This window comes from Paroedura picta, chromosome 1, assembly GCF_049243985.1.
Source record: "Paroedura picta isolate Pp20150507F chromosome 1, Ppicta_v3.0, whole genome shotgun sequence".
Taxonomy (NCBI): Eukaryota; Metazoa; Chordata; class Lepidosauria; order Squamata; family Gekkonidae; genus Paroedura; species Paroedura picta.
In genome coordinates, this window is record NC_135369.1 from 135,131,925 (window position 1) to 135,157,185 (window position 25,261).

At 43.8% G+C, this 25,261-nt stretch overlaps 1 protein-coding gene across 14 annotated transcripts in view; it reads right to left on the reverse strand.

The window, feature by feature from the left end:
- Positions 1-25,261, reverse strand: part of ANKRD6 (ankyrin repeat domain 6) — an 87,081-nt gene that overhangs the window by 41,987 nt on the left and 19,833 nt on the right. For 9 of the 14 annotated variants that reach the window (XM_077304472.1, XM_077304452.1, XM_077304462.1 and 6 more), the window contains exons 1-2: positions 4,108-4,244; positions 3,608-3,872 (exon numbers count right to left, since the gene is read on the reverse strand). In XM_077304472.1, coding sequence (XP_077160587.1) covers positions 3,608-3,727 — 120 coding nt within the window. In that variant the 5' untranslated portion in view covers positions 3,728-3,872; positions 4,108-4,244. Of the gene's footprint in view, positions 1-3,607; positions 3,873-4,107; positions 4,246-22,281; positions 22,398-25,261 lie in introns of those variants that run through there. The other 5 variants (XM_077304368.1, XM_077304415.1, XM_077304443.1 and 2 more) reach the window with 5 other exon arrangements.

Sequence of the window (25,261 nt, forward strand, 5' to 3'; positions counted from 1 at the left end):
CAAGGATCCCGGTGCGGAAAGCCCCTTTGTATTTGAAAGGTTGTCATTTGGAGGAGGGCAGGATGCTGTTTCTGTTGGCTGTAGAGGAAAGGGCACGCAGTAATGGGTTTAAACTACAACAATATAGGCTAGATATCAGGAAAAAAATTTTCACAGTCAGAGTAGTTCAGCAGTGGAATAGGCTGCCTAAGGAGGTGGTGAGCTCCCCCTCACTGGCAGTCTTCAAGCAAAGGTTGGATACACACTTCTCTTGGATGTTTTAGGATGCTTTGGGCTGATCCTGTGTTGAGCAGGGGGTTGACTAGATGGCCAACTCTATGATTCTATGATTCTATGATTCTATGAATCCGTGTGGGATTAAGGCTGGGTAGCAGCAGCAGCAGCAGCCATAGTGCAAAACACAACGTGTCACGCACACCACACAGCAAGCGGCAACCTTTCTGGCAACTGTACTGCAAGTCAGTTCCACAGTATTAGCTGTCTCCATTCTAAGCATCCCTCCCTGCCCTCGTCTCTAGCTTACTGAACTGCGTAACAAACAGTAGTGCAGCCTGGGAGAGACAGGCAGGACTGCTGCTGTCACAGACAAGTCCTTCTGCTTCTATGTCACAACCCTCCACTTGGTTGGCCCACTTTCTGCCCTCACACTGCAGATTGCAGATTGCCCATGGAGCTGATCTTGTGAGTCAGAATCCATGTATGGATCATGCAATGGGTCTTATCAATGGCATCATAACCACTATCTTTTTATTAGATTTTTTTTGTCTTAAAAAGAAAGAAAAGGCAGCGAGGAAAGGTAGCCAAAGGAAGAGGAGGCTGTATGAGATAGCTGTATACTTTGTCTTATCAATGTACAACAACCTACATTTTACACAACTCCCCCTTCTAGGCAACTATTCCAGAAGCATTGCCTTCTGTTCCAGCTGGCTGCCCTAGAAAGAAAAGTAGTAACTGTTTTATTTTAATAGGTATACCCTGCACTCTATTTAGCACAAAACGTCATTCAATAAGAGAAGAGAGCATAAAAAAACAAAACAACAATAATTAAACATCAAAGTAAAGAAAATGATTACTAATTTAACAATAACCTTCTCCTCAAATAAAGAACAGCAAATAAACTAACCATGCTCAGTGAAACACAATTATCATCATCTAACTGCTTGAACATAACTTGAAAATCAATAAGATTTTAGGTACAAAAGAACATTGGAACAGATCAGCCTGACACTGTTTTCTGAATTTCCCCAGGACCTCATTGGACAAGCCAGTGTATACGGAAAGGAAAGTCACTGAAATATACTGGCATATATTTTAGCTCTGGTTTTAATGATGAGCTGGGGTTTTGTTGTTGCATCTTTTAAAATACGATATTATCATGTTAATTAAAATTTGTTAACTACTTTGGTAGCCCTAGTGAGGGTACAAGGTCAGGTAGAAAAGGATCCTTCAAGCAAGTGAAATGGGTCAGATCTGAGCACGGTGAATCTTTAATAAGAGTGGTGAGCCTTCAAGTCTATGGGTCCCCAACTGTAGAAAACATTAATCATTAAAATCTTCACCCTTGAATTTCATAGTGTATGATTAACAATTATAAGTAGGTCTCGTGTTGCAGGTTGTACCTTAAGTTAGGTCCTTGTTCTGAAATAGCTAAATGGCACACTGCCAGAGAGTTTAGAAAAGACTAAAGTTACACATAGCCCTAAACTTCTTAACTGAAAGCTACCATTTGCGGTCCACGGCTAAAATGTGGGTGGAGGAACACTTTAACCCATATATTCTCTGCCAGTATTGGTTTCTCTATGTATTATAGCTTATTGAGAGATTTCTTGGCCTCCCAGTCCTACCTCCAATAATACACCATACAGGAAAAGGAGAAAAATGGTGAGGAAACTGCCAACATGGAGTTTCAGAAGAATCCTAGAACACTGAACTAATGGGCTTAGACCACTTTTGGGTTTCTGCTTGGCTGGCAGCCCAAGCAGTATATAGTTTGTGACCAACTGCAATACTGGTGCATATATCTGCCACATTCACACATCAAAATATTACATGGTTTAGATGTACAACTAATCCATTTAAGTTTACATGCAAAAGAAATATACCCAGTTGCCCATGCACGTAAGAATATGTAAAGTGAAGTGGAGAGCAACCTCGAAGGGGAACTAGGAAGCAGGGGGATCCTTAGGGTTCTGTTTCAATGCACAACAGGTTAAGAAACTATGATGAGGACATTTTAAAATACTCTGTTTAAAAGCAAAATTTTGTTTAGTCCCCAGGCAAATGATGCTCAATGTTGCAAGGGATAATCAGTGCATTGCCGATGTCCCCAACGTATCTAGACCCCACAGCAACCTAGCTAGAAGCACAGAAATATGCCATTAAGAACAGAGGATAGTTATTTTCATTCATACTGAAGCAGCCTGAGTTAAGGCTGCAAACTCTCAATAGAAAGAATTTGCCACTAACAATGAACAGGTCATTTCACACATCAAATGTTTCAAACCCATGTTGCCACAGGAAAAGCACACCATTCTCAGCTATTTAGCTCCAGGGCAACATGGAGTACACGTAGACAAGGCAGAATAGAAATGTTTGAACAAATAAGTAAAGGCCGGATAGCTGTTGCACTATGAACAAAATATTGTTGAAACTTGGGAGCCTCTTGAAATACTGGTTTGAAGTTCTATAAGCTTACAGATTTGTTTGGTTCTTCTTTTTGGAAATTGCAACTGCACAAGGATTGGATGAGGATTGGATTTAGAACACAACTGTGGAGTGCTGTTTTTCCAGCAAAAGTCCACAAAGATAATACTTGCAGCATTAAGCAAAACATCTACATTGGCTGCAGGTTGCCTCTATGTTTCCTCAAAATTGGGGTAGAACCTAAAAAATCAGTGTGGGGAGGGAACAGTTAGCTCCTGCTCTCCACAGGGCCCCACTGTGAATCAGGACCTCCATACCTACAGTTACTACACTGGAAAGTCAATCAAAGACCTTCCACTCTCTTATCTGGTTTGACCCCAATGGTTAAAAACAAATCCTGCAAAAAATCCCGACGCCTGAGGTTTGAATTCAGCACTCTAAAAGTGTTTATTTAAAATATCCAGATCTCACTCAAAATAATAAGATCTCGTTTTCATCCACAGCCCTGTTTCCCAAAATATTCTATTCATTGCTGAAGTAACATATCCTAAAACGGTGGTGTCTCCCTTTTGATGTGTACACGGTAAGGGTTGGGGTTTTTTTTTTGGGGGGGGGAGATTTGACCAAGCACAGCAAAGCTCCCTTCCCTTTGGAATTTTCTCCTCCCACAATAATTATTTTGCCGGTACAAAATGCAAATGTGCACTTGGGGGGGGGGAAATATAATTGTTCTGTCAGTTTCTAACTGTGTCTGCCGCCTGCTGGAGTAGGAAACACAGGAGAAGGGGGAGGAGGAGGGTAGAATCACTGCATACAGCTGCAAAAGAGGAAAGGAGAAAATAACTCCCCTTCATCCACATCACTTCTAAGAACAATTACATTTTAAAAGCAAGGAGAACATTTATCAGACGGATTTGGAGTGAGGTCAGTTCTGTGAATTTGTAAGGAGTTTTTCTCCTGTTACCTTGGTAACGGCTACCTTGGCACCCTTGTTGATAAGCTGCACAACATGATCCACTTGCCCTTTATACGCAGCTATGAGAAGGCGTTCTGAAAGCACGGCGACCACATCCTGCTGGCTCATGAATCAGGAGAGAATGACTTTCAGGATAAGCAATGGGCAAGCTCCTTCAGCCCAAAACAAAAGCTTCACATCAGTCCACTGGCGGAGCACAGAGGGACCCCAGTTTGGCAGAAGGCTGGCTCTGTTGCTATGCCATCTTCTGGATCTGTAGATTGGGGGAATGGAGAAGAGAAACCATCAGTCAAATCTTGGAAACAAAACAAAACAGCTGCAATTATTCCTCCTTTAGAAATCCCTTGAAAAGCAAGTAAGAGCTGCAAAAAAACTGCTCGGATTTCCATGCACAACAGACCAGACGAGATTAGACTTTTGATACATTTGTCTGCTCACCAATGAGTTTAACAATTACTACAGTACATAAATGGTATCATAATCCTAACCCCAGATCCGAGCAATGTGTGAAACACGAGGTGAGCTTCTGAGCTGTTCGGAAGCCATCCTTCTTCTCCCATTTGCTCCAGGATGCTCATTTGCAAGCTCGCTCTCCCTCCGGAGCTTTTCCCATTAGTGGGCAGAAGTGCTGTGTCTCCTCCCTTTCTGATCTGCTCTGCTCATTTTCACAGTGTGCAGCCTCCTGCGTATGTAGGTACCAATCAATTACCCCAAGCCTAAATGTCTTCCAACTGGAACCTCATTATTGTTAAGCACATCGTAGAACTGACTCAGTCCAGTGCGTTGCTGTATAGATCACTTAACAGCCAGAGAGTATAGTTCACAAAGAGGAATTAAAGAGCAAATGAATAAATAAAACAATCCAATGTTCTCTCTATGATGTGCCAGTTCTGAATGGCTGACTTGCCACATTCACTTACCATGTACTGGTTTTTTGTTTGTTTCTCCAACTACCTTCATAGGTCTAAAACAAGGAATGCATTCAAAAACCACAGAAATTTCTGCCAGTTCCTTAATCATCCACACAGAACTCAGAAAGCTGGTTCACCAATTCTGCCATGGGAAACAGAGTCTTGCCTGACTTGTGCGGGGCCACTCTCTGAATTTATATCCAAGTAAAGAACAGAAGCCAGATGACACATGCCTCCCCCCAAAAAATTTTTTCCCATGGATGTAAATGATATTACCTAAACTCAATTACACCCTACCTAGCTGACTAGATAAACAAAGTAAGCGATCACATTTCTACAATGTTTTACAGATGCTACAGTTGCCAGTCACATGTAGAATCATCAGGAAATCGCTTTTGTCTACAGATCTCCTACCTGTACCCGCTTATTTACTGATGGCTGAGATGGTCTTGAATCCAAAAGCAGTACTTAACTATATTGTCACTGATAACTAGATTGTGGGGACTTGCCTGTGAATCCTTTCAGAAGCAAAGAAAGGCAAACATTCTGTTTTTAAAATATAAAGAGAACAGGAATAAAGTAACAACTCCTGAATGTGAGCCACTTTGGGTTGGGAAACTGCTATAGGGGAAAAGAAGTTGGTTCTATTTTTCACTACTCCTTCGAGTCTCAAGGTGGTGGCATACAATCGCCTTCCCTTCCTCTCCCCACAACAGACACCCTGTAAAGTAGGTGGGGCTGAGAAAGCTCTGAGAGAACTGTGAATGACCCAAGGTCACCCAGCTGGCTGCATGTGGAGAAGGACTGGGAAATCAAATCCCGTTCTCCAGATTAGAGTCCACTGTTCTTAACCACTATGCCAAACTGGCTTTCAGTTTTTAGATCTGTTGCCCAAGACCAGCCCAATTTCCATATACTGTGGTGTTGATCCATTTTGAGTGCCCACATTCTTAGGAATTTTCCCATCAGAGAGTACCAAGCAGAAGTACAATCCAAAGTCTTCTTGCTGTCATATGTCCACCACATGGAATTAATATCACATGGACTGGGCATTAGATATCATTGATACAGTGATGAATTAGACCATATGAATTTTCCAAAACAAGATGGTTCAGTACATGAGATTATGAATTTACTGTAAAAGTGTGCCAACGAGTATCCAGTTCAGGGCTTTGGCAAAAAAAATAATAAAGGGGGGGGGGGTTGCCTTCCAAAGTAACTATCAGCCTGAGCAGAAGGCAACAGATTTGAAAACTGAAACACTCTTTTCAGTCACTCATGAGAACAAACTAGACTTAGTTATGAAAGCACACAAGAAGTATACTTGAACTGACAATACAAATTGGTCCTGCAGACTCACAGCAATGAGGGAGTGATGTAATCATCTCCCAGATAATTAAATCCAACAATATCTTTCAATGACTCATTCATGGTTGCAAAGTAAAAAAAGTATATCTCAATGTATCAAGACTGGGTCATTTCTCATCCCATCCCTCACCATCTGGCTGCTTGGTTTTGGACAAGATTAAGTTTCCAGACTGTTTTTAAAGGCAATCCCATGTCAAGCACATTACTGACTCCAGGCACCTGTTAAGGACTGGCACAGACCCGCCTGTCTTTGCCTGTACAAAGAAGTAGAGCAGGATGCAATTGCATATTGGTGGCACCTTGCTCCCTAATCTTCTGATGATCTTTCCCACCCACTTTTGTGTAGAAGTTAAACAGCATGGACAACAAGACAGAACCCTCCAGGTCCCCATAGCATCAATGCATGGGGTTGAGCAGAACCACCAAAGCATCCCACCCTGCCAACACAGCCAGCCTCTCCAAAAGGATGCCACAACTGATGGCACTGGATGCTGAGGAAAGGACCAGGAGAACCAACATGTATGCAGTCACACTACTAGTCTCTTGGAGAAGACCATCAGTCAGGGTGACCAAGGTGATTTCTGTCCCAAACCCTGGCCTGAATTGGGACTGAAACAGGTCTAGATAATCTCTCTCCTCTAAGATTGCCTGAAGCTGATTAGCCAACCAACTGCTCTAGTATTTTGCCAAGAACTGAATGTTGTTCATTAGGCATTAGGGAAGCCATCTTCAGGATGGATTTCATGACTGCCTATTTCAAGGTGATTGTTACTGCACTATCCCACAATGAGGCATTTATTGCCTCCTGAGGCCAAATCAACCAACCCAAGATGGCTAATACCAACAGCTACGAAGGTTAAGGGTTTAGTTTAGATGTGGTGGGACAGACACTTATGAGCAGCCAGCATGGTTTAGAGCAGGGGTAGTCAAACTGCGGCCCTCCAGATGTCCATGGACCTCAATTCCCAGGAGCCCCTGCCAGCAAATGCTGGCAGGGGCTTCTGGGAATTGTAGTCCATGGACATCTGGAGGACCGCAATTTGACTACCCCTGGTTTAGAGGTTAAGAGTGACAGACTCTAATCTGGAGAACTGGATTTGATTCCCCACTCCCCCACATGCAGTCGGCTGGGTGACCTCGGGTTAGTCACAGTTCTGTCAGAGACGAAAGGTGTTTGCAAGCTGCTTTGGGACTTCTTCGGGTAGTAAAAAGCATGGTATAAAAAATCTTTTACTTCTTTTTTCATCCGCTCTTCCCAACTGAAAGTCATCCATTCAACTAGGACTACAAGGATCCCTAATGGCCTTCTGAGATTGAACTGCACCAACTGTGGAATCTAAGTCATGATGGATGCAAGCAATTTAATCCACAAAAGCACCAGAGCAGGGCCTGTATGTCTTTCAGATCTACATTATCAGGAGCCCGGGATAAGAGAGTAAATGTTGCCATTAAAATAAAATTAGATACAAAAAAGTGACATGCTCATATGCTGTCATGATATTAATGGCCTAACCAATTTTCCCTTGCAGCCTGCTTTTCTCCCCATAGTCCAGTATCTAGATAATGATCACATACTCAGCATTTTTTACTCTGTCTTTTTTTACTTTTGGGAAGAGTAAGCTACTACTATTTTACTGCAAGTGTCAGTGCCAGGAATGCAGGAAGCCAACAGACAGAGCAAGGGGCACAGAATCAGGGGCCAAGCATAAAGTCAAGTATCAACACCATGAAAGTGGAAATCAATTATGCCAGTTTGTCCAGCAGGAACCAAAATTCCAAGGAAGTCCAATGGTCAATATCAGAAAAGTAGGAAAGAAGATCAACACACTGGGATAAAGTGGTAACACCATAGAACTTAACAGGAATCCACATCTTCCTTAGGGCTTTGTGGTGATTCTTCTTGCAGAAAATCAGTGTGCCTCTCATTCTGAGGCAGTGGGTTGACTACACAGTCTAGGACCATGTATCTGCGCTCTGTGGGTACTGCGGGGCTTGTGGGAGCTTCTGGCATTCTGCAGGGCCTGCAAGATGGAGCTCTTCTGCCAAGATTACGGTTGAGGCCAGTGCTGTAGAACATCGGATGCCCCCCCCCGGTTATTTTTACCATCATGCTGTCATTTACTGTTTTTGTTAATTTAATTGGGTTTTTTAATGGGAGTTTTATTGTATGGCGGTTTTATCATGTAATCTGCCACAAGCTGGTTAGCCAAGAGTGGCGGGGAATGAATGAATGAATGAATGAATGAATGAATGAATGAATGAATAACCCAGGTTGATAAATAAAAATCAGTATTTGCCATGAAGGTCCTATGAAATAAAAGGCATAAGTGACCCAGAATTTCAAGTGCAGTTACCTTGGGAATTCACATACAAAGGGTTTACAGAAAAGTACATAGTGAGACTTTGTGGAGAACTAGGTTTTCCAGTTTTATTAGGCAACAATTTGGCTTTGCGAACAACAGGAACTGCAGTTGCCAGCATTAGGTCTCAGGCTTCGGAAGGGCAGAAATCACCAGCCAAGAAACAGACTGTGCTAGCTGATCCCAGTGAAAGCGAAGTTTTGGAGCTTCAAATGGGTACCATGCCTCAGAGTCCACCCTCCAAAGCAGCCATTTCTGCCTGGCGAGGTGATATTTATAGTCTGGAGATGAGTAGTAATTCCAGGAGTTCTCCGGGCCCCACCTGGAGGTTGGCTAACCCTGGGTTGGGAATATTCCATGAAAGAGGGGCCTCAAAAGGGTATAATTCCTCCACAGCCACCCAACCAGCTACATAGTGCTCCTGGCCTTTTTCAGGTCAAGAAAACATTGCAGAGAGGAAGTAAGGTTGCCAGAAAGATGTAGGTTCATGTATTGGAATTTCCTAGGAGTGCTTGAACCTAATTTGGATCAGGACTGTGGTGGGCAAAGAGACCTCCTCTTTGGGTTGCCAGCTTCTAAAACCCACAGCAAACCATGAGTTAGCACCCATTGTATTACAGTATGCAACGGGCTTGACTATTTGTAGATCAATATAAACATAAAATACTTGAAACCCTTTAAGCCAATACCTTTATTTTAAAAAACCTTTGCTTTTGATATATACGAAGTAATCATTATAAAATATATAATCAGTCTTAAGTTTCACATTTTCTATTTGTGAGTCTTTTTTTCCATATTTTCACAGCCAAACCGAAAAGGATGTTATTTGAAAAAGGACCTTCAGTTTTTAACAGCAGCACTTCCTGTACAATATCAGATGGCCCAATACAGTCATTAAATTTTTCCTCTAATAATAGAAACATAGGCATACCCAGGCAGTTAATTTTTCTCAAAGGCAGTTTTGTTTTAATTATTCATGTTTTATATAAAGTTTGCAGAGCTATACTGATATAATTTAAACAACAGAATATGAAGCTATTTGTGAGACAGATTAAAATATGCACATACTTTTGTATTATTATTTTAATGGAGATTTCACATGATTGTTTTTAGGGGTGTGCAAAAAACAGCAGCAGCAGCAAAAAAAAAAAACTGGCATTTATTGAGTTAGGGTATACTGAACCAGAAAAATATCAGTATTTCCCAATATTCCCAAATCCTAATATCAGAATGGTATTGGGATTTGGCAAATAATCTGGAATTCTGAACATTTTAAACTCTGGGGCATTTAAAGGGACCATTTAAAGGGAATTCACTTGAAGTCTCACAGTTTAGAATGAATTGACTCCAAGGCAGTTAAAGGATTTGGATTCAAACTTCACTGGAGTGGAGAAGAAACTGCAGGCTCTGCAATGGGATGGAAAACATTTATCTGCCCCTTGCAGACCAGAACAGGAGAGTGTCTGCTGGTGGAAGGTTTAAAGTTAAACCACACACCCCAGCAGAAGTTGCCTGCCTGCTGTAAGGCAATCCCTGATGGGCAGACTCATCGATATGCTAGGTTTAAATGGTCAGCAGCCATTCCAGTGATCCATTTCACACACACCCCTTCCAAGTAGAAGGAAGCACAAAGGGCCACTGGTATGGCTAGAAGTCATTCTGCTCATCTGTTTAACATCCTTCCATTTAGAAGCAGGGGTGGGGGAAGCAAAATGGAGGGCTTAAATTCCCCTCCCCTGTATTTTTCTGTCTTGCAATACTAACTAGCAGTGCAATTCTAGGAACACTTACCTCAGAGTAAGCCCAGATGAATAGTCTTGAACAGGATACTGAGTAGACTTTTTTAGGATTATATTCTAGGCAATGTTTTGGGGATACTGAGTAGCAGACCCTCCTCCCCCCCCCACCCCGCAACAATTCCAATGCCTTTCAGCCCCATAATTTCAGTAACAATAAAAGCTGAAATGCAAAGTGGCAATACAACACAGTCTATGGTAAAGAGATTTAATCTCAAATTGTACACTGTACATTTCCAAAGGATGACACAATATGAAAAGGATTTCACCAGACACATGAACAATATAGGGCCCCAACAGTTTCTGGTGGCCTAGGGTGCTTTTCTTCTTCTGCTCGACCAAGACTTCCCAGTTCCTCATTTAATGTATGCAGTGTTGCTCATTAGAGTGGTTTCCCTCTGCCATATAAGCTAGAGAAAGCAACTAGAGCAGGTGCAGACCACCAGCCAGGAGGTGGCATTGGATTCCTGCCAACACTATCTGCAGAACACTTAGCATGAGAAGGGGAAACCAGGCTGTTTTCACCACGCCAGGGAAACAGAAGGTCAATAAAAAAAAAAACTTGCTTTTGCTGTTCTGCCTTCAGTGTGGAGATCCATATATCATATTTGTGACAATAACAAGTTATACCACTGACACTACGTGTAACTCTACAAGTCCTTTAAAACGGGGGTCGCCTCGGTAACGGCCTGCCACGCCTGTCTCTCCCCCACCCGCAGCAAGAAGCTCACCAGGCTGCGAGAAAAGCGGCCACCAAAGCGGCCGCTTCGCTCGCAGCCCGGCTAGCTTTTTGCTGCGAGGGGGGGGAGAGGCAGGCGTGGCCGCCGGCGGACACAAACGCACATGCGCGGAGCTGCTGCGTGTGCGCGTTAGCGCCCTCTGGTGGTGAAAACAAGATTGTTTCTCTTCTTAATAAAACTATTTTAAGTGCCATTAATCTTACTAAATGGTTTTAGTTTTATGGGTACATGAAGAAGAGTTGGTTCTTATATGCCACTTTTCTCTACCCGAAGGAGTCTCAGTGGCTTACAGACGCCTTCCCATTTCTCCCCCCCCCCCAACAGACACCATGTGAGGTGGGTGAGCCTGAGAGAGCTCTGATATCACTGCTCGGTCAGAACAGCTTTACCAGGGCTGTGAAGAACCCAAGGTCATCCAGCTGGCTGCAGGTGGAGCAGCGGGGAATCAAACCCAGCTTGCCAGATTAGAAGCCGCCATTTTTACCCACTACAGCAATCTGGGTCTCTTGGACATATTTCAATGGTTTATAGCGGAAGTGGGTATTTATGATAAATTTTACTAATCTTTTAAATAAATTAACTCCAGCAAAAAACTGATAAAATGTTGGCATATGCAAGATCTCTAGTGTTCATGATTCAAAAGCACATGAAGAATATCCTACTAGGGTTATCAGAAGAGATGTGTATCCTGATATTTTTCAAATAATCTCCTTCCGTGTTCTGATTGGCTCAGTTGAAACCTTCCTGCTCCTTTGAACGCATTTCCTTCCTGCTGGCCTCCATAACAGACAGAATGAATGCAGAACAACATTTAGACAATTAGTTAGGACTCTTTCTATTAAAAAGCTGTTTCTCTAAATAAAACTTATTGTTTTAACCATCTTAGTGCTTTACCCCCTTTGCATATTTAAACTCTGCAAAAAAAATGAAATAAAGATAGGAAAAGGCAAGCAGGAAGCTTACTCTTAGCTGTTGAACAAAGGATAGTTAAGATCTGAACCATACCCATTTTCTCCAGGTAACCGATCCGTGTAGTTTGGAGAAATGAGCTGCAATTACAGGAGACCTCAGGTCCTACCTGGAACTTGGCATCCCTAGAGATAGTGCAGTTTGTATGAGGATTCATACACTCCAGAAACAGAAAGGTCACCGAAACACCTACTAGAGAACAAAAACACTAGTATCTTCCAAAGGGGAAGAAGAGAGTTAAATTAACACACATATATATTCCTTCATGGGTTTCTAAGCAGAGGAAGAGTGAAAAAATATATATATTTGCAAAATATCTTATTAGTGGCTGCTTCATCGAGCCGAGATCTATTTGGTAAGCAGCAAGATATCTTATGGTGGGAACAGGGTAAGGGAACTACCACTCTCTTGAAATGGGATATTACAAGGATAAAAATATATCAAGCAAGCAATGCTGGATCAGACCAAAACTTCTATCTTAGACCAACATTCTGTTCCTAACAGTAGCCAGCAGAGAACCATCTTAAAAGTAGGCCACAAAGACGACAACTCTTCCTGTTTTAGTCCCCCAGAATTTGGTATTCGGAAGTACCAATCCCAAGTACTGACTAATGACCAGGAAATAATTCCCCCCTCAAAGATGCACTAAAGAAAAACAAATCTAAAATCAACTGGCAGATGTAGATTAATCTATGCAACAGGCAATGGGGGTGGCTTTATCACTGCACAGCAGTGAGGAGACTACAGCTAACAACACTAATAAAAAACTGATTTCCTGTTTATGCAACTACAACTGGAATAGGAGAACAGTGACTTAAGGTCAATTTACCATGAACTGCTGGTGTGTAATTATGGTGTAGTAAGAATAGCTTCAGTTTACTTAAAACCAAACAACTGGCAGATTGCTGCATTTCACTTTTGAAATGGTTAATGGTCATAACTGGTCAATGGTCTTAACTGAAAAATTAATCCTCAGAGAGACAATTATCCTTTTTCTTTCATCCCCTAAAAAAGTCTCAAGCCATCTGTCTTTCTTAAGCAGTGAAATATAGACAATGAAAACAGATGGTTTTAACCTATTTCCAGTGTCCAGATAAACACTGACGAAGCCTCACAAGGGAAGCCACAAATTTAAGGTGCTACTAGACTCTTGCTCTTTTCTACATATAAACAGTAGATAAATTATGTACGTAGAGCTATTTCACAGACAAAATATTGTCACTTCGCCACGAATTTGAGGCCCTTGGCTGCCTTTGGAGGAGTGCTTTAACAGTTTTCAATGTCTTGTGCAGGCCGATATTGACAGGCTGTTCAGAGAGGCTGACCACAAGTCCTCTAGACCAGTGGTCCCCAACCCCCGGGCCGTGGCCCGCTGTCAGGCCGCGAAGGCCTCGGCGCTGGGCCGCAGCTCCCTCTTCCTGCCCCCCCACAGCGAAAAGCTCGCCAGGCTGCGAGCAAATCGGCTGCTGAAGCGGCCGATCAGCTTGCGGCCCAGCAAGCTTCTTGCTTTGGGAGGGGGCGGGAAGAGAAGCTTGCCAGGCCGCAAGCTAATCGGCCGCTTTGGCGGCCGATTTCCTTGCGGCCTGGAGGGGCGGGGAGAGGGAGCCGTGGCTGCCGGCATGCCGGCGGCGCAAACGCGCACACGCAGACTTGCCGCACATGCGTGTTTGCGTACGTCGGGGGTGCAAACACGCACGGACGGCAAGTCCGCGCATGCGAGTTTACGCCGGGGCTGCCACGCACGCGCGGGGCCCCGGGTCACCCTCTTCCCGCACCCCGGCGCAGTGGTCCGCAGCCTGACAAAGGTTGCGGACCACTGCTCTAGACCAGTGGTCCCCAACCTTTTTACCACTGAGGACCGGTCAATGCTTGACAATTTTACCGAGGCCTGGGGGGGGTAGTCTTTTGCCGAGGGATGTCACCGCCACCTGAGCCCCTGCTCCACTTGCTTTCCCACTGGTGCCCCTGACATCCTGTCACCTGCTGGGGAGCACTGCCAGCAGCAGCTGCGCAGTGCCATGCTAGGGGGGGAGCCCCAGCCATGGCTGCTGCTGGAGAGCACTAAAGGTGAGCCGGTGGCAGAGTAGCCCCCGAAGCAGCAGCTGGGGAGGCGGATGAGGAGCCGCAGCCCAGTACCAACTGATCCACAGACCAGTACCGGTCCCCGGACCGGGGGTTAGGGACCACTGCTCTAGACCAGTGGTCCCCAAACGTTTTTGGGCCAGGGACTGGGGGGAGAGGGAGGCTCGGGGACTGGAGGGGAGGGACGCGCAGGCACTGGTGCGCTGGCGGGCGCAAACGCACAGGCACGGAGCTGCTACACTGGCGCCCGTGCCTCCCCCCCGCAGCGCGCGCTCGCTGTGCCAGGAGCGATCAGCCAATCGCTCCTGGCGCAGCAAGCGCCATGCCACGGGGGGAGGGAGGTGCACCCACTGGCACGCCAGTGTCCGCACCTCCCTCTCCCCCACCATGGCCCGGGACCAAGGGCTCCATGGCCCGGGACCGATCCACAGCACAGGGGTTGGCTCCTGAAAACGAGCAACAAGGAGGTAGGAGGACCACTTGGGGAGCTAATAAACCTATCCCCTCTACAGCCATGGCTGCTGCTGGAGAGCACTAAAGGTGAGCCGGTGGCAGAGTAGCCCCTGAAGCAGCAGCTGGGGAGGCGGATGAGGAGCCGCAGCCCAGTACCAACTGATCCACAGACCAGTACCGGTCCCCGGACCGGGGGTTAGGGACCACTGCTCTAGACCAGTGGTCCCCAAACGTTTTTGGGCCAGGGACTGGGGGGAGAGGGAGGCTCGGGGACTGGAGGGGAGGGACGCGCAGGCACTGGTGCGCTGGTGGGCGCAAACGCACAGGCACGGAGCTGCTACACTGGCACCCATGCCTCCCCCCCGCAGCGCGTGCTCGCTGTGCCAGGAGCGATCAGCCAATCGCTCCTGGCGCAGCAAGCGCCATGCCACGGGGGGAGGGAGGTGCACCCACTGGCACGCCAGTGTCCGCACCTCCCTCTCCCCCACCATGGCCCGGGACCAAAGGCTCCATGGCCCGGGACCGATCCACAGCACAGGGGTTGGCTCCTGAAAACGAGCAACAAGGAGGTAGGAGGACCACTTGGGTAGCTAATAAACCTACCCCCTCTACAGGGACCTTCCTAGACAGTCTGAAAGAGGAAGTAGTTTGCCCTCTATTGAAAAAACCATTGTTGGATCCTTGGGACCCAGCCAGTTAATGACTCCTCAGTACAGCTTCAGAAGGTATACTGTTTGGCATGATATTCCCACACAGTTCCCTCTCATTCTCAAACTCCACCAATCTCCTTGAATTTCCCAAACCGGAGTTCAAAATCATATTATGCGTTTGTAATGTAACACTGGTGCTATGCTGGTGTCAAGTTACATCATGTTGTGCTTCCATCATGTCGTACTTGTTAGATGCTTTTGACATGCTATGATATTTTACATCTGATCTGTGATTTGATTCTTGTCAATGGTCATTCCTTTGCATACATTCCATCGGAGATATATAAGGCCTTTTGATCTTCAGCCTCTATGCCTAGGTTTTGATTCATGTCTAAACCAGCGGCCCCCAACCCCCGATCTAGGGACCAGGACCGGTCCGTAAACTGGGACCGGTCTGTGGATCAGTTGGTACCGGACCGCAGCTCCTCCTCCCTGGCTGCTGCCTTGGGGGCTGCCCTGCCACTCTGCCACCTGCTCACCTTTGGTGCTCTCCAGCAGCCATCATGGCTGGGGCTTCCCCTCGCCATGGCACTGCACAGCTGCTGCTGGCAGCGTCCTCCAGCAGGCGGGGGAAAGTCAGCTGGCGGAAAAGCAAGTGGAGAAGAGGCTCAGGTGGCAGTGGTGACGTCCCTCGGCAAAAGACTACCCCCCCAGGCCTCAGTAAAATTGTCAAGCATTGACAGGTCCCCGGTGATAAAAAGGTTGGTCTAAACCATTTGGCACAGGGAGGCTGGGGGCAAGGGAGGGGCCAGGGGCAAAGGATATATAAAGGAATAGTTTGATTAGGATCTTAGCAAAGTTCCTGTGATGGCAAGTTTATTATTCTTTATTATGCTTTCATTTCATAAACGAAGCCTGATTATTGGGGGTAATCAGAGATTCTCATGATGCTGCTGGGAGACTGGGACAGAGAAACTAAGGGGAAACCTGGGCTGAATCTGCACGGAGCTTTAATTCCAATCCCAGGTCAATTCAGTCCTTGTCGTCTACACAATGCGATTTCCATTTTGATTTGGGGTTATTTAAATTTTCCCTATACAACAAGCAGGATTGGTCCAGAGTGACCCTACTTTCCCCCCGCAATATCCTGGAGTGGACATAACCCTTGATATTTGAAAAACTGGCATGAGTAAAGGGGCAGGTCTCTGCTTGTTTCGAAATAACTTGCTGCCTCGAGCCTCCAATGCTGTAGAAAAGCCCTGATTAGCCAGGGTGCCAGTTTAAAGGCTTCCTCATTCCCAAGCTGTAAGGTTTCCCTTAAAGGGGAAGCCCTAACTTATCTCATCAGAGGATTGCCTCTTGGATTTATTCCCCCTCTTCTGCTGTCCCCAATCCTCTTCTCCCCCCCCCCTGACTTTCAAGAAAGGATAGAGGCTCCTGCTGCACTTGGCTCCCCCCCTTCTGAGCTTCCCTAATCACGTGCAGAAGACTTTTCTGTTTCAATGGGGAGGGGAGGAGACCCGAGTTCAAATCAATCTGGATTCAGCAGGATCCACAACAAAATAAACAAAGTAAGTGCAGGATCAGCCCTGCCATGAGAAAGCCTTATTGTCTCTGTGCTCTACTGGCAGCGGCAGCAGCAACAGGGAAAATACACAAGCCTGTTCTTGAGTGGAAAACACCACATGATTAGTAGTAATACCTACGATTAAATTCACAAGAGTTCTCAGGAAAACTCTGGGAGCCACCCTTCCCTGGGGGCAGATTATTTTAATACAATCTCCACTGTTGCAAAGGCAATATGCCTAAATTCCATTGGGTCAACAAATGTCCTATGAGTTAATCTCTTGTGCATCCTCATTGGATGACTGTCATTTTGCACAGAACAATAATATAAGCTGTCAAATTGTTGTTAGGTGCAAAGTCGTGTCCAACCCATGGCGACCCCATGGACAATGATCCTCCAGGCCTTCCTGTCCTCTACAATTCCCCGGAGTCCATTTAAGTTCAATGCTTAATGGACTGCTTCAATGACTGCTTCAGTGACTCCATCCAGCCACCTCATTCGCTGTCGTCCCCTTCTTCTTTTGCCCTCAATCACTCCCAGCATTTGGCTCGTCTCCAGGGAGTCCTTCCTTCTCATGAGGTGGCCAAAGTATTTGAATTTCATCTTCAGGATCTGGCCTTCTAAGGAGCATTCAGGACTGATCTCCTCTAGGACTGACCGGTTTGTTCACCTTGCAGTCCAAGTGACTCGCAAGAGTCTTCTCCAGCACCAGAGTTCAAAAGCCTCAATTCTTTGACGCTCGGCCTTTCTTATGGTCCAACTTTCACAGCCATACATTGCAACTGGGAAGACCATAGCCTTGACTAAACGCACTTTTGTTGGCAGGGTCTCTGCTTTTTAGGATGCGGTCTAGATTTGCCATAGCTTTCCTCCCCAGGAGCAAGTGTCTTTTAATTTCTTTGCTGCAGTCCCCATCTGCAGTGATCTTGGAGCCCAGGAAAATAAAATCTGTCACTATCTCCATTTCTTCCCATCTATTTGCCAGGAATTGAGAGGGCCAGATGCCATGATCTTCGTTTTCTTGTTGTTGAGTTTCAAGGCAACTTTTGCACTTTCCTCCTTCACCCTTATCAACAGGCTCTTTAGTTCCTCTTCACTTTCTGCCATTAGAGTGGTATCATCTGCATATCTGAGGTTGTTGATATTTCTCCCTGCAATCTTGATCCCAATTTGTGACTCCTCTAACCCCGCCTTTCTCATGATGTGCTCCGCATACAAGTTAAATAGGCAAGGCGACAGTATACAGCCTTGCTGAACTCCTTTCTCAATTTTGAACCAATCAGTGATTCCATGCCCGGTTCTCACTGTTGCTTCTTGACCTGCATATAGGTTTCACAAGACACAGATAAGATGCTCTGGTATCCCCATCTCTTTAAGAACTTGCCACAATTTGTTGTGCTCCACACAATCATAGGCTTTAGCATAGTCAATGAAGCAGAAGTAGACGTTCTTCTGGAACTCCCTAGCTTTCTCCATGATCCAGAGTATGTTGGCAATTTGATCTCTAGTTCCTCTGCCTCTTCGAAATCCTGCCTGTACTACTGGAAGATCTCGGTCCACATATTGCTGGAGCCTAGCTTGGAGGATTTTGAGCATAACTTTGCTAGCATGAAAAATGAGTGCAATGGCGTGGTAGTTTGAATATTCTTTGGCATTGCCCTTCTTTGGGATTGGAATGTAAATTGACCTTTTCCAATCCTGTGGCCATTGTTGAGTTTTCCAAATTTGCTGGCATATTGAGTGTAGCACTTTTATTGCATCGTCTTTTAAGATTTTGAATTGTTCAACTGGAATGCTGTCACCACCACTAGCTTTATTGTTGCTCAGACTTCCTAAGGCCCATTTGACTTCACATTCCAGGATGTCTGGCTCCAGGTCAGTGACTACCCCATCGTGGTTATCAGGGATGTTAAGCTCACTCTTGTATAGTTCCTCTATATAACTTTGCCACCTTTTAAAATTTCTTCTGCTTCTCTGAGGTCCCTTCCATTTCGGTCCTTTATCATATCCATCTTTGCATGAAACATTCTCTTCATATCTCCAGTTTTCTTGAAAAGATCTCTGGTCCTCCCCATTCTATTGTTTTCTTCTATTTGTTTGCACTGCTCATTTAAGAAGGCATTCTTATCTCTTCTAGCTTTTCTTTGGAATTCTGCATTCAATTGGGTGTATCTTTCTCTTTCTCCCTTGCCTTTCACTTCCCTTCTCTCCTTAGCTATTTGTAAAGCTTCCTCAGACATCCATTTTGATTTCTTGCATTTCTTTTTCTTTGGGATGGTTTTAGTTGCTACCTCTTGTACAATATTGCGAACCTCCGTCCATAGTTCTTCAGGCACTCTATCAGATCTAATTCCTTAAATCTATTTGTCACCTCTACTGTATATTAGTCAGCGATATGATTTAGTTCATACCTGAGTGGCCTAGTGCTTTTCCCTACTTTCTTCAATTTGAGCCTAAATTTTGCAACAAGAAGTTGATCTGAACCACAATCAGCTCCTGGTCTTGTTTTTACTGACTGTATAGAACTTCTCCATCTTTGGCTGCAGAGCACATAGTCAATCTGATTTCTGTGTTGACTGTCTGGTGATGTCCATGTGTAGAGTCGTCTCTTCGGTTGTTGGAAAAGAGTGTTTGCTATGACCATTGTATTCTCTTGACAAAATTCTACCAGCCTGTGCCCTGCTTCATTTTGTACTCCAAGGCCAAACTTGCCTGTAATGCCGGTTGTCTTTTGGCTTCCTACTTTAGAATTCCAAAGCTGTCAAATAGTCCTAAATAAAATGGACCCTCATCTCCCTCCTTAAGATCAACAAGGAGAAGGGGAGATGATGATGATGATGATGATTGTATACCGCCCTCCCAGAAGGCTCAGGGCAGTTCACAATAAACATAAACAATACTGATAACTTATTTTTACAATTTCCCTGGGGAGGTTATTCCATAATTGTGGGGTGCCAAGGAAAAGGTCCTTTATGTACTCACCAAATGAATATCTTTAATCAGGGGGGCCTCTCCCTGCAATCTTAGTTCCTGGGCAGGATTATTTGGCGGTCTTTCAGATACCCCAGTACCAAGGCATATACAGCTTTAAAGGACACGTGTCTATTTCAAGCACCCATCTGCAATTGTAAAAGCTAGAAATTCCTTGTTTTCTATTAAAGTCCTTGGTGAAATCTATGAAATTCATAGGACACTAGATAAGATTTTTCCAGTTGTTAATAGCTCCCTATTCCCACCCTCACAGAAGGAATTATACAAAATTACTATACAATAAATAATTTGTACTTTATCGGACAAATTAGTGTAATTTATCCATCTTGCATGCTTTATATATCTTTCTTTGATACATATTTGTTATGTTTCAAGACGTAAATATTGCATGTTACAATTAACATCTTCACAGCCTGAAGCCATCTATTTGCATCTATGTCACCATTCTACCTCCACCCACCCCGCAGAATAGGAGATGTCTCAGATGGAACAGGCACCATTTATTTTAAATTACTTAAATTGTAATGTCATTTTATCTTATATATTACTTATATTATTTGCATGTATGTATTTTAAACCTTTAAGCTGCACTGAGCAATAGGGAAAGGTAAGGAAAGGTACAAATGAAATATAAATAATAATAATGCTCCTCTTCTAACGGAAAGCAATTTCTATGAAGTAATGGAGAATTAGGAAGGAGAGGCAGCAGTGACACAACTCTAGTAAATATCCACATGGACAGAACTGGAGAAGAAATGGAGGGGGCCATCTTTTAGCTCCCTCTCCTGCTGAGTCCCAGTAGGCGGAAGTGACAGAAACTGTGAGCTAAACAATAAGGGAGCTAAACATTCACTCCCCCTCTCCCTTCCTACAAAAAAAGGCAAATGAATACCAAATCCTAGTTCTTTTCAAGATCTCTGGCACATTTAACAGAAAGCCATGGGACATTTTAAAGGAAGGTATGCACAACATGTGACCTGATCGCCAAGCTGAATACAGCTCAGCAGTCATGGATTAGGGTCTGCCAGATCCTTGACAACCCTCCTGTTTTGTAGTCCCAGCAGGCAACCAAAACAGGAGGCTTATTGAACCTCGCTGCACATTCAGAATGTGGGGTCACAACCTGTGCAACCCAATTAAAATTATCTACTATTAATGTCAGTTCAGGGTACAGTTGAATCTGGGCTAGTGGTATGGAAACAACTTGGATTTGGTATTCCAATTTCCATCCCATGCTGATTAGTCTAAAATGAAGACCACGTTGTGAATACCTCTGTCTTTGGAGAATAACTGCATATTAATTGAATCTGTGGGGAAGAACAAAGGTCAGCACCTTTCTTGTCTTTTGCAATGAGCACAATGAGAGCCATGCAGCCGTTCCTGATTCGCTCCCCATCTTGATCTCATGGCTATTGCAAGGATACCCAGCCATATTTGTCTGTGTGCCACTCACCTTTGATGCCATCACATCTGAACTTTTCCCCATTTAAACTCCTACACCAGAGTTTAAATGATCAAATGTGCATTCTCTCTTTAGTACTCCCTGAAACAAAGGAATGGTACCCACCCACAAACAGAAGCACAACAGATGAACGAGTCTCAGCAATCCCATTAGCTCCTTTGCCAGACCATGCTCACTGTTTATCTCCCTGGTTTTTAATACCTGATGCCTTCACTCCAGGTTGATACATTTAAAAAGTTCCTATTTGTTCAGTTACCCACTTGCTTTTAAAAAATACTGCCCATGTACTGTCTTGCTGTGATAGTACTTTTATCTCTGGAGCATCTTTCCGGCAGCCTTCTGCTTCGTCAACTTTCCAACCTGAAATAAATCCTGGAAGAAACTGCATTGTTTCTCTCATTCTCATCATCTGTCAGGTTACCATATTTCATTAAATCAAAATGAATAGTCTAAAATTTATATCTAGTTAACTTAGATAATAAGAATTTCATACTTCTTTGCTGCTTGTAAATCTGTTTAGAAAATCTGAAAAAAATTGTTCATTAGTTTTGTTAACCTTTTATCTCTTCTGGTCTTTGGAAGCATAGAAATCTCATATGCCAGAAAACACAGGGTGAAACCCTGAATATTTTACCAGCTGAAGTGATGACAGCCATGCTCTTGCTTCCTTTTAAGTCTTAAGAGCAACACTGGTCCTCTTTGTCCAACTAATAAGGAGCTAGGTATCAATAAACTTTGACTTGGTTTATTACAAAATGAAAGTAGAAAGTAAAACAAAAAACTTTTCACGAATTCTCAATGACTCCAGACAAGATGATATTGTTGCAAGTCCGTTTTAAAAATGGCCTACTCTGTTCTGTGCTGCATATTTTCCAAAAGCAAATTTAAGTAGTAATGCTGGTGTGATCATGATCTCTCTCCCTTTTTAAAAAGGAACAGATGAGCTGGCATTAAAAAACAAATTCGCAGTCACCTAGCATAATTGCTTAATAACAAAGCAAAGCTTTTTGCTAATCCATAATAATTGAATGGTCTTATTCAAAGAAAAGAGCCAACAGATACAAGGACAGGCTCTTTCGTCAGTTATCCTGTTGTAAAGCCACACAGACTTTCCCACTGAAGAAGATAATATGGCTCATTGTTTGAAGAGGAAAGAACCTTCAATTACTGCCTAAGGCTTTTAACGGTTCTTCCTGAGGCTTAAATAGTTACATATTTCAAATATTTGAGCAGCAAGCAGTATATTCCTAGATACTTCTGACCAGAATTCTATGCATTTTATTTGCCTCACAACTACCCAAGTATTTACTCACATGATATGTGATGCCACACTGTGGGAAGCAGCAAATCTTCACAGCCATGTGTTTGCCAAACATCACCCAGCCTTAGAGACTAAGCAACAAATGACACAAAACACAAGGACAGCTGGACTAAACAGAACTGTGCCTGGTGCCATAAAAGGGCAGAACAATTTACATGTCAATAGAGGAATCCCCAAGGCCCATCAGGTTATAAAGAATCAGGGACCTGCCGGCCAGTTCCCACTCCTGCTTATCATATCAAATGTGATTATTCCTCAGAAAAAAAGCTATGCTATTGTGAGCCATAAAAAGTATTTTAAAATCCTCTGAAAATACTAATTTACTACTAAGTTACTCTCTCCTTATAGCCGTACTCTTATGATTTTTGTTCGATTGTCCGAGGAAGTGTGCGTGCACGTGAAAGCTCATGCCTTGTATATTTGTTGGTCCTAAAGGTGCCACTAGACTCAAATTTTGTTGTACTTAAAACACATAGCTTGTTTACAACTTTTAATCTTGAATGCTTCTAAAAGGTTTTTGAATCCTACTTTAAATGCAAAACCTTCCTGATACATACTGAAAAACATTTTCTGTAACTGCAAGATGATCCTGTATCTGACCACCAACTTTTGTTTGGATAACCAAAACTGGGCAAGCCCAGTAAACTGAGTTCTGCCAAAATATGGTTGGCAAATCCTCTTTAAACTATAGTCTCAGATCATGGAGATTAGAGCTCACCAGTATCAAACTGTCACAGCAAATTATGGTTATAGGAACTTGGACTAGAGTTCCTGGGTCCCCATGAACACCAATGAGGAATGGGGGGCGGGGGGGGGGTTGTTAAATCCAGGTTGAGAAACTCCTGAAGATTTGAGGATGGAGCCTGAAAAGGATGAAGATCTCAGTAGGGTACAATGGGCCTCTGAAGCATCCATTTTATTCAGGAGAATTTATCTCTGTAATCTGGAGATGAGATGTAATTCCAGGGGATCCCTAGGTCCCCCCTGGAGGCTGGCATCCCTAACTTAGACATGGAGGAAGGAAATGGCATGTGAGAGCAGAAAAGGGAAAGCACTTGTTCATAATCAATCACAAGTTTCCAATACTGACAGTCTGGAACATAATCTGTGACGGTGTAGCTTGCCAAACTCCAGATAGGGTCTGGAGATCTCCCAGAATTACAACTGACCTGCAGACTACAGAGATCACATCGCCTGGAGGAAAAGGTAGTCTTCAAAGAACTCTATGCCACTGAGGTCCCATCCTGCCCTCCCAAGCTCCATGTCCCAAACTTCCAGAAATTTACCAAACTGCAGTTGGCTACTGGAGAGTTAGGCCATAGTTCTGTGGCCATGCAATCCTATTCAAATGTTACACCAAAGGGCATCCAAAAGTAGGAAATGTGTATTAACAGCCAAAACCATGCAAAGAAATATGTCTCCAAATATAGTTACACTAAAGATATGCAAAGCGCAACATGCTTGAATTTTATACACAAATGAATGCATCCTCCTTAAAAGAAGCTTTTCCAGGAAAACATCTATCAGACTTCCTCTCTGGAAATGAGAAAGAAAATGCACTTGTTCTCTTAACCAAACAATGATCACTCTGCATTACAGGGAGATCTGCTACAGTACATTAAGCTGTGAACGTTAATTCAGACACATAAATGAGTTGCAAGAATGGAGTGTGGAACACTAATGGCTTTTCAGCTTACGTGTAGTATTTGAACTAGTCTACTGCAGCATGTTGCCGAAAGAAAAAAGTGTAATAGTTAAAAAAAAAAAAAAAACCTCTGTTACGACTAGATAATGTCACAATTTGGCTGTGATGCTTTCTGAGAAACTTCCTGTCTTATCCAACAAAGGCCACCTAAATGCACTATCTTCTTTGTGATACGCCTGGAAGCTCTTTCAGCAAAAATAACCCCATACCCTGCCAGGATAGAGTGGGAGAAAATAATACATTAAAAATGTATACTGCTGGATGAAATTGTAGCCACAGTTGGAGTGGACACAATATAACTCTGGGGGATTTCAGGATTCCAGAGAAGTTTGCAATGTGAAGCCCAAAGAAAATTGTCAGTAAGGTTTCCTCATCGATATCTTCCGCCATTGGAGTAGAACTCAGCCTTGTGATTTACTAAGGAGCTGGGTAACCTGAAGAGGGCTGGGAGACATTTAGAGCAGCACTGGTAGAAAACTTGTACAGACTCCAACAGAACATACTTATAGAACTTACTGCAGTGAAAGCAGCAAAGAAATGTAATTTCTCACCACCGTTGTGGTTTTTAATTGTAAGCTGCCTTGAGTAGGGGCTCTGAAGAGGCAGCACAGAAATATTCTAAATGCATAATAAATCAGTTAGTTCACAACCAGCCTAGCTGTTTAGCTGCCCTAGTACCTGCTGACTCCTAAATCTGAGTATTTATGGTATCAAGGACAGGGCATTAATTGTGATACTTTTGGAGAGGTTTTTGTGGATACAGGTAGCAGGCACAAGTAAGTTCCCAGTTCCTTAATTGCACTTCCTATTTCCCTATTTGTGAACCCTCCCACAAATATTGAGGACTTATTTGTAACTCTTCCCACAAATACTGAGGATACATTAAAAGCTCTGCACCACAAAACAAGCTTTGGACTACCATATATCAGACAACCATATATTCAGGGGACTCTGTCTTCCAAGTAGGACCTATGCATTTTCTTGCTCCACACTTCAGAAACTGGGGGAAGCTGTACCTTCAAAATAATCTCTGAACCAACACAAACCATTTATGAATTAAACTGGAGACTGTCACCTACAACATAAGATTTCAGAAGCATTCCTCTCAAATTCACACAATCCCTTATCCCATCATATTACTCATTATTGTTTTCTGCAAAAAGCCCAACCCAACTTGCATTGAAGTATGACCTGGGACTCATCTTAAAAAGACTGTGCGAATGGGCCAATCCACCCCAAGGTAGGGCACAGTACAGGGTTGCCATCT